Source organism: Argopecten irradians, chromosome 11 (genome assembly GCF_041381155.1).
Source record: "Argopecten irradians isolate NY chromosome 11, Ai_NY, whole genome shotgun sequence".
Taxonomy (NCBI): Eukaryota; Metazoa; Mollusca; class Bivalvia; order Pectinida; family Pectinidae; genus Argopecten; species Argopecten irradians.
In genome coordinates this window covers 22,374,987-22,392,075 of record NC_091144.1, presented here as the reverse complement: position 1 = coordinate 22,392,075, position 17,089 = coordinate 22,374,987, and the positions used below count along the sequence as shown (strand labels likewise).

General features: G+C 34.0%; 1 protein-coding gene across 5 annotated transcripts in view; it reads right to left on the bottom strand.

The window, feature by feature from the left end:
* Positions 1-7,024: 7,024 nt before the first annotated feature.
* LOC138335020 (protein neuralized-like) overlaps positions 7,025-17,089 on the bottom strand; it is a 60,086-nt gene continuing 50,021 nt past the window's right edge. For 4 of the 5 annotated variants that reach the window (XM_069283916.1, XM_069283917.1, XM_069283918.1 and 1 more), the window contains 2 exons: positions 8,834-8,953; positions 7,025-8,413 (listed from right to left, as the gene is read on the bottom strand). In XM_069283916.1, coding sequence (XP_069140017.1) covers positions 7,923-8,413; positions 8,834-8,953 — 611 coding nt within the window. In that variant the 3' untranslated portion in view covers positions 7,025-7,922. Of the gene's footprint in view, positions 8,414-8,833; positions 8,954-9,797; positions 9,998-17,089 lie in introns of those variants that run through there. The other variant, XM_069283915.1, reaches the window with a different exon arrangement.

Sequence of the window (17,089 nt, the reverse complement as noted above, 5' to 3'; positions counted from 1 at the left end):
GACAACATTCACGACCATTTCATGATAGACAACATTCACGGCCATTTCAGGATGGACAACATTCACGACCATTTCAGGATAGACAACATTCACAGCCATTTCATGATAGACAACATTCACTGCCATTTCATGATAAACAACAGACCAGATCACTTGAATTACATCTCTCTGACAGTCAAACTTTCGACAGCATAATACCTCGGTCAGTAAGAGAGTGATGTCAAAAAAGTTACATATCAATTATTGTTCATGGTTCAGCACGGGTTTGTTGTAGACATACCTGGAAAGGTGTTATTTTGTATTCAATGGCTGATGCATGCTAGTGCAATTTTAGTGTTTTTTGTCCCTATTGATAAAGCACAGTGAAACACTACTGAAGTAGAACTCAAAGGAAATCAGGTGATAGATCTAATCCTGTTATATAACAGCAACAATGGACAAATCAATTGTCCTACTTCATTTTAAAGAGTTTGAAGGGTTTTAGTCTTGGTAATGGACAAAGGACAGAAATTGTGGACACAGTAACTACTTCATCATTATGATCTACCAGAGTTATTCCCCTTCGTTTCACTCTATCCAAAGAATACCATTCCATGATCACGTTGTGAATCGCCAGGACTTCTTTTAAAAACCAGGAAGGGTAAAACCAGTCCTTCAATATTTTCATGAATCTGGGAGACTTGGAATGACAAACAACTGATACACGTGTAGGTTTTATATTTTATTCATATTAATATGCACATACCCATATACATATCATAGTTTGTATAAAAAGCAACTGATGGTTTAGCAACAGAATCGTATGGTTCTTTGTATATAGCCAACAACACGTTATAACAATGGTCTATAAACTTGTTAGTGAACACATACTAATTACCTATTCACATACTGACCTACTTACTTCTTTTGTAAATAAGGAAAATAAAGAGCACCCTGGTCTGATGCTATTACAGCATTATTTATGTAAAGGTCTGTAACTCTAGTCAGAATTTATTTTTCTCAACCAATTAATTCATATAAAATTAAATGAAATTTTGGTAGTTTTTATTGGAATTAAGAGTATTTCATTTTCAGAACACTAGGTTAAGCTTTATATTGAATTTTATCTAATATGAAATATTTATCTATATGACTGGCATAAATATCAGATCTCGGTAGGTTAAAATTTATGTGGCCAGACTAGCTATAACCATGAATCCACAAGAAAATTTCCTGTACAACTAATCTGTAAAACTTTAACAAAGTCTTCATAACCTTAAGGAGGTTTGAAAGTAAAAACCTGCACAATTCTAGCACGTTTCACTATTTTGGCAAATGTCTACATGGAAACCATTTGTTACCTTGGTACAATGTAACCATAGTAACCAATGTGTACCAATTCGTCTCTGATGATGAAACTTTGTTTTATCATATTAATATAGACTACCATCCAATCAATGATGTGATCCTTAATGCTTTGATCACTTATTCCCTGATTTTGTTCTAAACATGACAGGCTAGCTGATAGACACATCAAGAGTAAACGAAGGATGTTTTGGACAGTATACATCTGGCAGTCGTTGCTAGGAATGGTTGAAAATTGCACATATTTAAGAAACAACTTTGAACAAAGTCCATTTAGTCCCATGGGCCTCCTAAAATTATGAAATTCTGACAAAATGTTTCTAGAAAGTACAGTACTCTCCGTTCACTGCTTAAAGAACCACATCAGCTTCATTTTAGCGTACGGTAGATTTGCATGAGAGCCAAGTAAACATTGCATATTGATAAAGACCAACGTGATAAAGTTCTATCTGTTGGTCAATGAGTTAAATGAATATGAAAAAAATCATATCGTTCTGACAAGATGTTAAAAAGAAATGACAATTATTTTGGTGAACCATGAGATCCAATAAGGGAATCAGTTTACGATATCAAACCTGAAAGAATGTCATACCCAGGTTATCAATTGAACAGTTTTGTCAATGTAGTTTATATTTCAAAATACATGTCTACCATACTGCACATCAAGGTGAGATCTGTTTAGATCATTTAGACTTCATGTCAATCTACTTTGGCCATAACTGTTACCAGAATTGATTAATGTAATGATACATACTTACATGTGCATTAAGTAGTTAAAATTATTTTATGAATGTTACAATATATAAAACAATTTTGTTCAAATCAACAGAACAAAACAGTTTTGACATTCTACCTTCATATATGAAATAATAATCCTCATGAAATTATGTAGAATCTACACGATGAAACAAATCACCATGGTTACTGTATAAATATTTCCATAAAATAAATCTGAACAATTAGACACTTTTGGTTTGAAATGATTTCTCCTTCGAAGCTCATCACTCGACAAAATCTACTACTGATAATAATATCGCATCTGATTACAAAACATGTCGTCTATAAAATGTATATTTGTAAAATGTCGCCTAATTCTAAATACTAGAACTAACCAAACCCCATGCAAATGTACTGATGTTTTCGGTCTACGATTTAAGGCCATGCAAAAAAATATATTTGTTACCTTCAACTCTGTACGAATCTTACAGCGGCTACCATAAAACACTTTTTATCAGTCAATAACCAAGTTAAAAATAACCAATAATTGGTTGTATTTTCTTATTTGGGGCGGAGGGGTGGAGTTTAGATTAAGGTAGGATACTGAATCATAATCTAGGAAATCAAATTCCATTGTATAAATCAGGTAGATGAGGAGTCAGTAAAAAAATTTAAATTCATATCTGATTGCAAGTAAACTAATCAAATGAAGAGAAGAAAAAAATGAATAAAAGATCTAACTAACCAACCCTTCCTTTTTAAAAGAGTTACTGGAAACACATATATTGTTTTATTTGGCCTCAAGTATGTGGCATGAAAATTTCACATTCCCAATGGTAAAGAAAAATAGCATAAAAATACAATCAAGAACTGATACACACAGTTCTGACAAAATAAAAAATTACAGCCTTTTTTATACAAACATCATAAATAAGATTTACATCCATGATCAATAAGATCCTTACATCCATGATCAATAAGATCCATCATATTCCACTATATACATATTGGCAAAGTGAAATATTAAATATGTCACATAGATTTACAGTAATAAAAAGGAAAATCATATTTGTATTTATGCGTTAGCAAATATGGATGATCAATAAAAACTCTGGTTTATAAAATGTATCCTCAATGGTACGCCTGTAAAACATTTTATACAGACGTTTTACACAGGGTCTATAAGGTAATTGACAAATGCTAGGAAATACAATAAAAAGTTTTTAACCAAATGAATGATAATGAAAAAGTACATTATTATGTATGTGTAAGAATGTTAATGATGTTTGTTATAGAATGAAGTCATGGATTGTTTTATTACAAGAGAGACAAGTATACCTAGTAATGGTATATGATAAGAGCATGGAAATCCTAGATCATGATAAAACAAATAACAAAACTTTACATTTAATAGATCAAACCCTCATTGTTACCTTTGCCTTATAATTAATTAGATAGAATAGGTCAAGATATTTATAGCCATGATCTTTGACCTAGAAACATCATAAGGTTAGCTGACTGGAATTATCATGACCTTTGACCTTCAAACTTAAACATTGGTATGTATCTCTATTTCAAATTCAGATATCTCTTTTTGAATTACAGACATCTTTAATTGTAATTGAGATATCTCTTTTTGAATTAAAGATATCTTTTATTGTAATTGAGATATCTCTATTTGAATTAGATATCTTAAATTGTAATTGAGATATCTTAAATTGTAATTGAGATATCTCTATTTGAATTACAGATACATGTATCTTAAATTGTAATTGAGGTATCTCTGTTTGAATTACAGATTTAATTCTTGTCCAATTATAAGATAACTGGCAATGATGTATACAGATTATGTAAGTGAAATCAATACAGCTAGGTAATGATGATTGACCTGAATTGATACAGGGTAAAGTACTGTCTTTAATCTTTAACCTCATGCAAGGTCAAAAATAACTGCTTAGATTTGACCCAGGAGAAGAATTAAACAACTGTTACATCCTGACCATTTTTAACCCAGCTGTTTGACCTGTGACCTCGGCTGTCAACTGTCAAATCTCTACTGTAATGATAACTTTTGACCAAGACCATGAAACTATTGTCACATTCAAACAATGACCTTGAACTATTGTGATATAAGGTCAAAGCCTTGGAAAATTATAGTGTTATACCTAGATAATAACATATAGATTCATGTGTATGCAGGTTTTAATGGTATCCTCAATATGACAAATAATTTCACACAAGAAATGTGCAATGTATATATCAAATCTCAATATTTGAATGAAATTGAATCTAGTATACCAGGGTATTTCAAAATCTAGACTATTTTAAGGGATATCGTTTGAAATTTAACAACAAAAATGGACATTAATGGATGACAATTTGTGAAAACATTGTATGAGTTGATCAGATATTAGAGCATACATCTATGTACAGTGATGGAAAATGGGATGAGATCCATTTGGAAGATATTTCTGTAGGGAAAGTTAATCAATACAGGGAAAACAGAAAAAATAACAATAATTTTTTACAGAAATCACACACATGGTCATGATCAAAAACTCAAGAAGTGAAATATTTAATATAGGTATACGAAGAATATGTATCTATGTGTAGCTAGACCCTCATGATTGTTAAACTTCTCAGATACTACCAATGTTAGTTATTGAACAAAGGTTAATTAGTAAATTAGTGAATCTGTGTGTCTCCAAAATAAGAATTCATGACCTCCATGTTAGACCTGTATATGATCACAAATCCTGGTGATTAAAAAGCTTAGAGTCCATCATCATCAACAAGAATTATCGACCTTGGTATGAGAATAACAATAATGTGTGTGTAGTTGTCTGTAATTGTGTGTGTAGTTGTCTGTAATTGCAAGTGACTGGTTTTGTTTGATTTATTACATTTACGTCCTATTAACAGCCAAGGTCATGTAAGGACGGCCTCTCGTGTATAACGTCCTATGAACAGCCAGGGTCATGTAAGGACGGCCTCTCGTGTATAACGTCCTATGAACAGCCAGGGTCATGTAAGGACGGCCTCTCGTGTATAACGTCCTATTAACAGCCAGGGTCATGTAAGGACGGCCTCTCGTGTATGCGATGTATTGAGTGTATGCCTTGCAAGGAGAAGGTGACTGTATAGAATACATATTTACCATATACTAGCACCATCTGTAATATTCCATAAATAAAGTATAACTGTAGCATCTTTAGTTTTGTGGTTTCTAACTCAATGATACATACTTGGTCATACCCGGTAAGTGAAGAAAGTACAGTGGAAAAACCCCCACTATATATTCCTTATTCTTTTGTACTGAAAATTTTATACTAAAAGAATTCTATGTATCTTCTATATCATGAAATGCCCTAGTGATTGAATTGATGGTTGGTAATATTTTACAACATAAAATTAGTTTATGAAGTTAAGATTTTTTTTTTTTTTTCAATTATCATAATGCCAAAGTTATCATAAAGTTTAAACATGGAAATAAAACATATGCAAGTGATATACCAAGTATTAATAGAACACTACAACCAAGTGAACTTTTATTTTGGAACACATAATTCTGTAAGGTAATTCTCTGTTAATACAATGGGTATGGGTCTATTACAACAGGCAGAGGAGACCTGATCAATATAATACCGTTCTTACAAAATCTTAATATAAATAATAAACAGTCGACCAAGTTATTTTTCATGAGAAAAAAAAGTTGTGAAAATTAATCGCCAGATAAAAGTTTAAAACATGGATACCTTAGATCCAATATAAATATCAATTGAATCCTGCGAAAATTTCGTAACAGCTCGAGTGCATGATTTTATATAAAGGTATCGATCTCGGGACCTTTGGTATATATACCAGTCTGATGCTCAACTGATTGAGATGTTCTCCCCAGTCCAAAGGTATTTTGCAGGTAGTTACACCTGTACATGTTAAAATAAGTTGTTTTAAAGTGTATGTATTTATACGAAATTTATAAACTTTTCATTAAAACTTATCATGATTTGATTTTTATACATGGCCTGAATCCCTATTTTAACACAGAGGTATCATTATAACACCATAAAATTGTGAAAAATCAATAAAGTTGATACATATATCAGGTAAAATATTTAAAATCAAAACTATAAAACGGTACAAATTTTGTATAGCACTTTGAAGATCATCACTAGATGATAAATTAATAAATACAAAATCCATGTTATCAGGTTTAGCAGAATCATATATTCTATTTGCATGCATAAATTCATATCATTCAGTTGTAATTTTCATTAATTTTCAATATATACATCAAACATAATTTTAGCATTTTTATTTCTATTCAATAACCACAAATATGATGCATTTGAAATGGTTTAATAAAGAATGGAGTAGTTTAAATGAAAAACATCTAATTGATGCAAAAAAACCTTGTGAAAACATATTTTGTAATCATAGAACTTTAGTACATTCAATGAAAGATGACAGAGTTACTCCCCTTCCAGGAACAGAAAGTTAGCTATTTGTGTATGTTTATACTGGGTTAGCTATTTGTGTATGTTTATACTGGGTGTGCGTCTTAGACAAATAAAGTTAGTGACAAGCAGCTGTACTGGTTGGGTAGATTTTCTTTCTCTCAACATGTAGAGCTTATATATATTTGTATATACTGTAAACTTAATTTCTTTCATAACTATTAAATTTTGCGATTTCCTTTTCAAAGTAAGTTTGTGATGATTACTATTCTTAGATCTAAAAATTGAATGTACATGTTTCTTTCAATCTATAAGATGTAGATGTTAATTTGCGGATATAGACAGATTTGATTTGAATTGAAAAAATTTGTGAAATTAAACAACAGGGTGAAAGAAAGTAAGATTCAATGGTTGACAGTATATTTGATGATATATAATAAATGATGTGGTTGTATTAATTAAATGTCACCCTAATTGTGTCCACCAGAATGCTGTTAGTATGGTAATAAGTGTTTTGTGAGGTGAACAGCTAAAAAAAATGTAATTTGGATGTTTTATAAAATTAAAAGTTAATTAGCTACATGTAACTTGACTTGAGAAAATGTAGACAATGTATTGTATCACAGATAACAAAACAACTCAATCAAGTTTAAAACATTGTTAAAAGATAACAAGACAGATTAAATAAGGAAACTGATTAAATAAACAAAAGAATAACAAAGAAATGCTGGCGACTCGACATAAACTATACCAAGGGGAGGTAATCCATGTTTATCGGTAACACAAAGGAAAATCTCACATTATGAACATATATACAGTGTAAGCCTCAATATCTAGATGAAATATATTTATCCCATATGAAATGGAATGGAATATAATGAATTGTTTTCAATGAAGTCATTTATCAATGCCATCAAGCTTTCTTTAGACATGTTCAAAAATTATATATTACCTTATGATAATAATGATATCAAGGTATAATTCTTTATTCTTTAATTTTCAATTGTTCCAATTTGTACATCAACCATGAATTAATGAAGCTAATTAGGTACAAACACCTGTTCAATAGCTAATTGGGTACAAACACCTGCTCATTACATAACAATATTTGTTTCAGGTGATATAGACTTTGATACTGAGAGACCTTGTGAGCTGAAACGTAGTGATGGGACTCGTGGACACAGTAGACTCCGGATAAGGTAGACTCGGGGACACGGTACATTCTGGACACAGAAGACTCTGAACACTGTAGACTCCAGACACAGTAGATTCTGGGACACACTAGACTCCAGACACATCAGACTCTGGGACACACTAGACTCAGGAACACAGAAGACTCGGGGACACAGTAGACTTGGGGACACAGTAGACTAGGTAAATGTTGGGGATGTGTGATGATAAAAATCATGTTTTATATATGCGTATGACGTCCTTTATCTCCTGTCGACATATAGGACACAGACCACCTTTACGTTGTTTCACCTGTATCGCACATTCAAAGCACATGCATAGATGTCCACAAGTGTAAAGTGCAGCGTTCACTTGTCGCTCGTAACACACAGTACATTCGTCGCGAGCCTCACCGTCGCCATTATCTGCAATATTTGGCGTATTGGGCATGGACACAGGCTGTTTCTGGACATTGTCCATCGGCCCGGGTGACATTTGGGCCAGGGTTGCCGCAGGAACACTATAGCTTCGTAGCATGTGGGGTTGTGTATTCTGATTGGCAGGTACTCCTGATTGGTCAACGTTTGAGTGGGTCATATTTGCGAGGTTCTGAGCTTGTGGCTGCTGATCCCGAGGAGGTAACATTACTGTGAGTGAGTTCTGAGCCCCTAGGTAGGAGGTGGATCGAGGACGGGGTGGTACAGGGGGGAGGTGGACAGTTGTACCTACAACACAACAAAGGGCCGTCACAGAATGTATCATATCAACAATTCTGGGTCATTCAGGTGAATTTCACATGAAATTGATTGACCTAAAAACATTTCATTTAAATAGGTGTTTTTAAAAACTCTTTTCAAGTAAAACTGACCTGAATTTTACCTGATTTACCTGAAGACACCTTTTCTTTTTGCAGTAAATTAATCAACTTCCAAAATCTAAATTGTTACATTACAATGAAGCCTTTGTGAGATTGTTATGTTTTGACACGCTGGCAACTGAACTGTATGTCACAGGGTTTGCCTGATGTAAATGCTATTTATTTATTTTATTTGCGTGGGCACAACAGAAACACTTGCAGCTCTAATTAATATAAAAAGGGCCAAATAGCAAGACAACTCTTTCTGTTGCCAAGCCCAAACACTTACCCAAAGGGCGTATTTTCTGGACGTTTCCGTAGACATCAAAGAATATCCATAGTGGTAAAGTTCTATCTACATGTAGTAGGGTGCTAACACGTTGGTTGTTTCGCGAGTACTTCAGCTCACCTGCAATATACATGGGAGAATCATCTACAACATGTAGATCAAGATCAATATCGTGTTTATACAAGAGGCCCATGGGCCTTAACGGTCACCTTTAGAGTTTTTTTTCATATCAGTCCAAAATCTATAAGAACAATTAAGAAAAGATAATGAAATGTTTCTGGTATATAATGATGGAAACTTTAAATTACTCAAATAACACCAATATAAATGACGGTTACCTATATACTATATATAGCTAGCAAAAAAGCCTTGCATGAACATTTTTGTCATATGGGTCTCAAACTTGTGGTCAATGACAGTAAATGTTAGATACTTTTAATTAACCACTCAGATCCCCGGGTCATATAATTACCAATGGTTTTTATTATCTCCCTTTGACGCATACTTATATAGGGATTGGATTTCGTTTTTATGTTAACCATGCTTGTATTGGAGCAATTCCTCTAAGAAATATATTCTATGGGATATAGAACGCGTTAGCGCCCCCTCCCCATATTGAATATATTCTTAGAGGAGGAATTGCTCCATACAAGCATGGTTAGCCCGTACATATTTATGCCCCGCCCCTCTGCCCCCCGGGGTTCGGCCAAAACTGTGGGATATGAAATCCAAGGCTATCTCAAGCTAATAATTACATAAAACTGACCAGAATTTTACCTGATTTACCTGAAGACACATTTTTTTTTTTGCAGTAAATTAATCAACTTCCAAAATCTAAATTGTTACATCACAATGAAGCCTTTGTGAGATTGTTATGTTTTGACACGTTGTAACTGAACTTTATGTCACAGGGTTTGCCTGATGAAAATGCTATTTATTTTATTTTATTTGCGTGGGCACAACAGAAACACTTGCAGCTCTAATTAATATAAAAAGGGCCAAATAGCAAGACAACTCTTTCTGTTGCCAAGCCCAAACACTTACCCAAAGGGCGTATTTTCTGGACGTTTCCGTAGACATCAAAGAATATCCATAGTGGTAAAGTTCTATCTACATGTAGTAGGGTGCTAACACGCTGGTTGTTTCGCGAGTACTTCAGCTCACCTGCAATATACATGGGAGAATCATCTAAACATGTAGATCAAGATCAATATCGTGTTTATATAATACTAACAAAGTAAGAGTTTTTTCATATCAGTCCAAAATCTATAAGAACAATTAAGAAAAGATAATGAAATGTTTCTGGTATATAATGTTGGAAACTTTAATTACTCAAATAACACCAATATAAATGACGGTTACCTATATACATATATATAGCTAGCAAAAGCTTTGCATGAACATTTTTGTCATATGGGTCTCAAACTTGTGATCAATGACAGTAAATGTTAGATACTTTTAATTAACCACTCAAGATATACCAATGGTTTTTATTATCTCCCTTTGATGCATACTTATAAGATATTAGTATTGGTTATAACTTAGGAAATATTATAGGATCTACATCAATTCCATTATATCTTAAGAAGGTCTCTAAATATCTAGGATATATCTATTTTACCATTTGAACATTTCTGTTCTTAAAAATTTAAAGGGACAATTTAGTCTAAGGGTACTTTAAAACTTGCACATATTTCGGAAACAAAACAGTTGTACTGTGATATGTCAGAACAAGAGGCCCTGAAGTCAAATGTATGTGAAATATTCAAATGCTATTACACATAGCCTTGTATGCCGAACCCTGACCCTTGCCTGTGTAGTAAAGATTTTTTTGTCTAGAACTACTCAAATTGCTCTTACAGTTGTGTTAACATTATTAGATACATGTTCTTGTAAATAATTTCATCAAATCCTCAGTCGTTTTGTATTGCATATGTTTAACATGCGTGACTTTGACTCGGGTAAGGGTACAGCGTACACGTTGTACCTGCTTAATCGTATTGATCAACGATTTGGAATTTCAATGTTATTAATCAAAATACTTAACAATGTTGTGGAATTTATCCCTATTTCTTGTCATATGTTTCATAAGGAATGTAGAACAATACATTTATGTCATATTTTGCTTCGTGGTTATGTATCGAATTAGCCTCACTGAATTGTTCCTTTAATCAATGCCACTGATGTGAACAAAGTTGGTAATTCCTTAAATCCCACCATGCATTACCGGCCTCCAGTCCAAAATGATTTTTAGCCTCCTGGATTTTTTTTTAGATTTTCAGATATTTTTCTGTGATCATAAAAACACAATTTCAATATTATTCTAACAGATTCATTATATAGTTCTCAAATATAATGACACACACATGATGGATACTTTGCCAATCAAACATCTTAATGAATAAGATGTAGGAGTACCAAATTGCTACAATGGTACACTTTCAAACATCTGGAAGAGTATGATTGTGAGAGTTCTGAATTAATACAATGGTACACATTCAAACATCTTGAAGAGTATGATTATGGTACGACCAAATTGCTACAATAGTACACATTCAAACATCTTGAGGAGTATGATTGTGGGAGTATCGAATTAATATAATTAACGGTATACATTAATTCAAACATCATAAAGAGTATGATTATGGGAGTCCCCAATTGATACAATGGTTCACATTTAAACATTGTGAAGAGTATGATTGTGGGAGTAAAGAATTGATGTAATGGTACACATTCTATTCAAGCATCTTGAAGAGTATTATTGTGGGAATACAGAATTACTACAATGGTACATTTTCAATCATCTTGAATCTATATGATTGTGGGAATATTGATTTAATACAATGGTATACTGTGAGAGTACAAACTCACACCTTACCCATTGTGTTAGTACCACCAATTAGCCGGTGTGTAGTAACAGACTTGTGTAATTACACGCCTGTCTACCAATACAGATCATATCAAACCCTGCTGACTCAGGCTTGACTCACAAAAGATGTACCTGTACTGTTACTTACATGACATCATCATCCTCACAGACTTTATCAGTGGAGACCTGTGTATATTGACCTAGTGCCAACTGGTTTTCAAAACAAACAATTTACAACGGTTGTCATCCTCTGTTAAACTGTTGTAAACAATAACATGCATATTTCAGAACTCGTCTTATTTTAGACCTCCTCTCAACGACTGTCTGCTAACTGAATTAAGATAGGGTCTATTGCATTTACTTATACACTTTTTTAAGGGATAAAGATAGATAGCTCATCACGGGGTCGCAGTGGCCAAGCAGTTAAGATGTCTCAACGTATTACCAAAAGTTAAAAGGTCTCCACCTCTGCATTGGTTTTAGGTTTGGATCCCATGTGGCACATATTTTCCATGTAGGCTTTTCCTGATTAGCTCCTACTTTCCTCAATCCACTTCCTAACCAGGCACGTCCTTCAATGACACTGGTTGTCGATTATGATGACAAGTCAAACAAATAGAATCAATGCTGGGCCAAGTCATCACATTATATTTTTATTTTACAGGTCCAGTACCATCGTGTTCGGTGGTGTGCTGGTAGATCACAAATTAAAAGCTCCCTAGCCGATATCTCAACCATAGGGGGGAGGGCATCAAAGTAATATACAAGAATAAAATTTGAATTGTAAACCTATATCTATATCAGAATCCTACATGAACCTGTGTGCAAATCAATCATGTTTAAAGAATTGTATGTGTGCACAAATCTTGCATGTTTAAAGAATTGTATGTGTACGCAAATCTTGCATGTTTAAAGAATTTCATGAGTACACAAATCTTGCATGTTTAAAGAATTTCATGAGTACACAAATCTTGCATGTTTAAAGAATTGTATGTGTGCGCAAATCTTGCATGTTTAAATTTTTTTACAAATTCAATATGGCTAATTATAATTCTCCAAACTTTTATGCCGATTCAGAACTATCAACTTTAACATTCCTAGTTCCATTCTGTCTTTGTTTACCACAGAGTTATCTAGTCTTGTCAGTAGGCATCATAACAACATATTTTTTGCATTCTATGTACCTTAATGAAGACATACAAATGAATACCTTAACCTCAACAGGAGATACCTATGTGATATAAAAAGATGAGATATGTACAATGTAAAATGTCTACATCAGATGCCACCACCACAGTCCAGCTAAATTGGCCGGTACAGGTAGGTTTCCAGATTATAAGGTTTCAATTATTATGTATCAAATGGAATTAAAATGCCATAAAATTACACTGGAATAGGTAATAGGGATCTGGATTAGACAAGGGCCAGTTATACTGTACTGTATTCAACACAGAATTAATTAGGTTCCATACTGGCCAGTAGGGATGGGTAATGACCAGGTGAGTAAGCAATGAGTGGTATATATCATCAGCTGGAATCAATTTGTGTGTTTACATATCTCACTGTCACTGGCCAATCTGATAACATACAATGGTCAACACCGATCTGTTCATCAACACCAATCTATTCATCAACACCAAGTCTCCAATCACACCAGATCTCTCTATAACACTTCACCATGATGCTGGTGTAGATGTGTTTTCTGAAGGGCTTTTAAATATACCCTTGACCTTTGAACTAGACAGATCGAGAAGAAACAAGGCAATTCCAATACGTTTTACATTAAGACCATAGGATGAGATACAGTTGATATAAGACACATTTCTAGATATCAGCTTTATCTATGGTTCTAAATCGAAAACATGTTTCTTTTTCTGCAAGATAAAAATTCAAAAATGCTATCTTTCATTCAAAGTTTTTTTTCTTATATATTTCAACAATTCAGCAGTTTGATGGTATTTCTCCTATAGAGATAGTTATTGGACTTTAAGATTCCTACATTTAGAGATTTAAAAGTTTTATATTCTTTACATATGTGCATAAAAATATCCAGGAAGGGTAGCTTATTTATTCTACAACTCTTATGTGATAAGGAATTCCCACAGGTTTATTTTTTATTTCTATCCCCGAAATGTTAGAACACGAACTCAGAAAAAACCCATCCTCGATGATGTAGGTATGTTTTAATCCCCAGTGCACGATACACATGTCTTCATTTATAGCGAGTGTTAGAGGTGATGGTCGAGGATGATCTAAAAAGATTGAAAATCCCCGATCACCGTCTGTCTACAGTTGAGGCATGTAATGGAGGATCTAATCAACAGCCATGCTCCAAACACTACAACACTACAGTAAACACATTTCACCAGATACCAATCTAAGGTGATTCTCCTCCAGATACAGTAAAACACATGTATCCTGGGAAATATCGGTTAGACTTACGTAATCACTGACAAATCTAGAGGCGGGAAACAGGGGAGACAAATCAAAGGGGCAGGGATTGGAAAGGCCTTCGTGGTTGGACCTTTATTCTCCATTTTCAAATGACCCAAAAGTTAAGCTGGCTGGTCTGATAGGAGAATTTCCTCCGTGAGTATATCTGATCAAGTCTGATATAAGCTTGTATCAAACAGACAGCAGGTGTCTTGCATTACAAGCTGACGGAAAACCCAGATCAGGAAGCTGTGATCAAGTGTATCAGATCCAGCAAAGATAAAACTGCTTGTTGATGTAAAACCTTGCATTTTGATGGTAAGGAAAGCTTTGAATGTGTTTTAACATACAAACACACAATACTCTTGGAACTGATTAATCATAGTCTTGGTGTCCTTTATATGTAAAGGTTTGTCTTTTTGTGGATTCAAGGCAATTTCGAACATCAAACGTATGCTTAGTTGGTCGGGATCTCTTAAAATTGAAATCAAACATACAATATATACTTTGTAATGTCTTTTTACTCTTTGAATGAAACAAAAAAGCCTCTTAAGATAACTCTATAATGACTGATAAGTCTGCTCTCTTCATCAACAATAACGCTCTTTGTAGATCTTTGAGTCAGACTGGGTGACAACCTGCCACCTGAAACCAAGCTATAGATTGAAATGCTTATGGTAATGCTATTGCATTAATGAAGAAGACTTCCCTTGAATTTTCAAAACAATGCAAACATTTTGGAGGCTATCGCTGGTTACCTTAAACTACAGCTTTCATGCTAAAAAACATGCGTGAGTTAGGATCCATAAACCCCCACTTTTTAATTGACCCATTCTTTAAATCACGAGATTATGCTTAGCATTCAATGGGAAAATATATGTTAAACTATAAGGGAAAAATTTTAACCTCTCCTGTTTGGTAATGCTAAATGAATATAAATTGTAACGGATCATTAAGAAATATCAGGTTAAGAGGGTGGATACAATGTAGAGTATACCTAATCTGTTTTTAAAGACTACTCACAAAATAATTTAGTGCCTAACAGGGGGTTTCATTATCTATCATAAGAGACGGTACAATTGCAAATTTCAGGGGGTACTTATCAATACTATCTGTATGGTATTTAATGTAATTTAGGTCAAATCAGGCGGTACCACAACCAGGTTTAACCGGCAAAAAGTACCGGGTACCGCCCGATAATGAAACCCCTGGCCTAATATCTTTTCTAGATATCAAAATCAGATAAAATGTCAAATTCAGATCACCAGACAATATGATTTTTATACATGCAACAATATATCTACTTTTGATGTAAAACATTTGAGATTCTGAAAATAGCCAGCTCAGCAAAACCAGGGCGAGATTATAGCCAGATTTATGGCGCCCAAAGCTACCAGTGTCAAGGACCCCGCAAACACGAGTGGGGGAGGCAAATTATTTACATTTTTGAACTATTTATAAACGCCTCCTCTCAACCTTTTCACATAACTTCTTACCTGAATAAACACTATCCTATATCACCTAGAATTTTATCACTGTTTCACAGTAAAACCAGTTCAAATGTTTGATTTTCTTATGGGTGTATTTGAATGATTCTATGATTTTAAGATCAGGTATATTTTTTATTATTGTTCCTGTGAACTCTGCTTTATCTGAAATTTTTGCCACACTCTAATTTTAGAAACTCATTTGGCAATTTGTTGGATGTTATCTTTGAAATAGACATTTTGCTGATTATTTTGACCAGAATAAACACTCAGTAAGGATCTATAAAATGTCCAATCACCACTGGCCTGTCTACCAGAACCAGAGTCTTTGGATATCTTGTAAACCCTACCCAGATGATAACATTTTTATATCCTAGATACAGTATATATATCCAAAGAACACTAAAAACACTCTATATCTGGCCGTAGCCTCAACTATTCACGGTAGCTTATAATAATTGGTTCAGTATATGCTAACTGTGCTACATGAGGGCCAAGCTTTGAAAGCAATTTAACATTCATTTATTAAATTAAAAAATCTGGAGAACTTCCTGAATACATTCAGCCAGGATTGGAAAAAAAAATTTCATAATTTATTTGAAATGCATACATAATTCTTTGCAGTGTTCATTGTGAATTGCATCCTGGAGATCTCCAGGGGTTATGATCATATAGATGAAGAAAGTGTATACATACCATATTCGCCGTAATAAGGGCCCAGTTTGATTAAAACAAGGATCCCAGAGGGATCTTGGTGCCCACCAAAGAATGATCTATGTCTGACAATGGAAAGAGTGATCTTTTCCCTGCTTTGTAAACTTTTTTAAACGTACTACATAAAAAATTTGTGACAGATCGCTTCAGTACTTTCTGAGAATTAGCGGTAACAAACTTCAACAATGAAATCCAAGATGGCAGCCAATTGGTCATCTTGTTGACCGATCAGTCCCAAAGGCACTATGCACAACTAGGGCCCAAGGGGAAACTACATTTGGAATTTTAAGAAAGATCCCTACAGTAATTTATGAGAAATAGCAGTAACTATCAAAATCCAAGTTGGCAGCCTGGCGGCCATCTTTTTGACCAATCAGTTACAAAATGCAGTATGCACAACAAGGACCCTAGGAGAACCTATATATGAAATTTGAGAAAGATCCTTTCAGTACTTTCTGAGAAATAGCAGTAACAAACTTCAATTATCAAAATTAAAGATGGCTGACTGGCGGTCATCTTGTTGACCAATACCACCCAAAATGCAATATGCACAACTAGGGCTCTAGGGGAACATGGCAGCCATCTTGTTCACCGATCGGTCCCAAAACGCAATAAGCACAACTAGGTACGTAGGGGAACCTACCTATGAAATTTGAGACAGATCCATTCAGTACTTTCTGAGAAATAGCGGTAACAAACTTTAACTATCAAAATCCAAGATGGCTGCCTGGCGGCCATCTTGTTGACCAATCA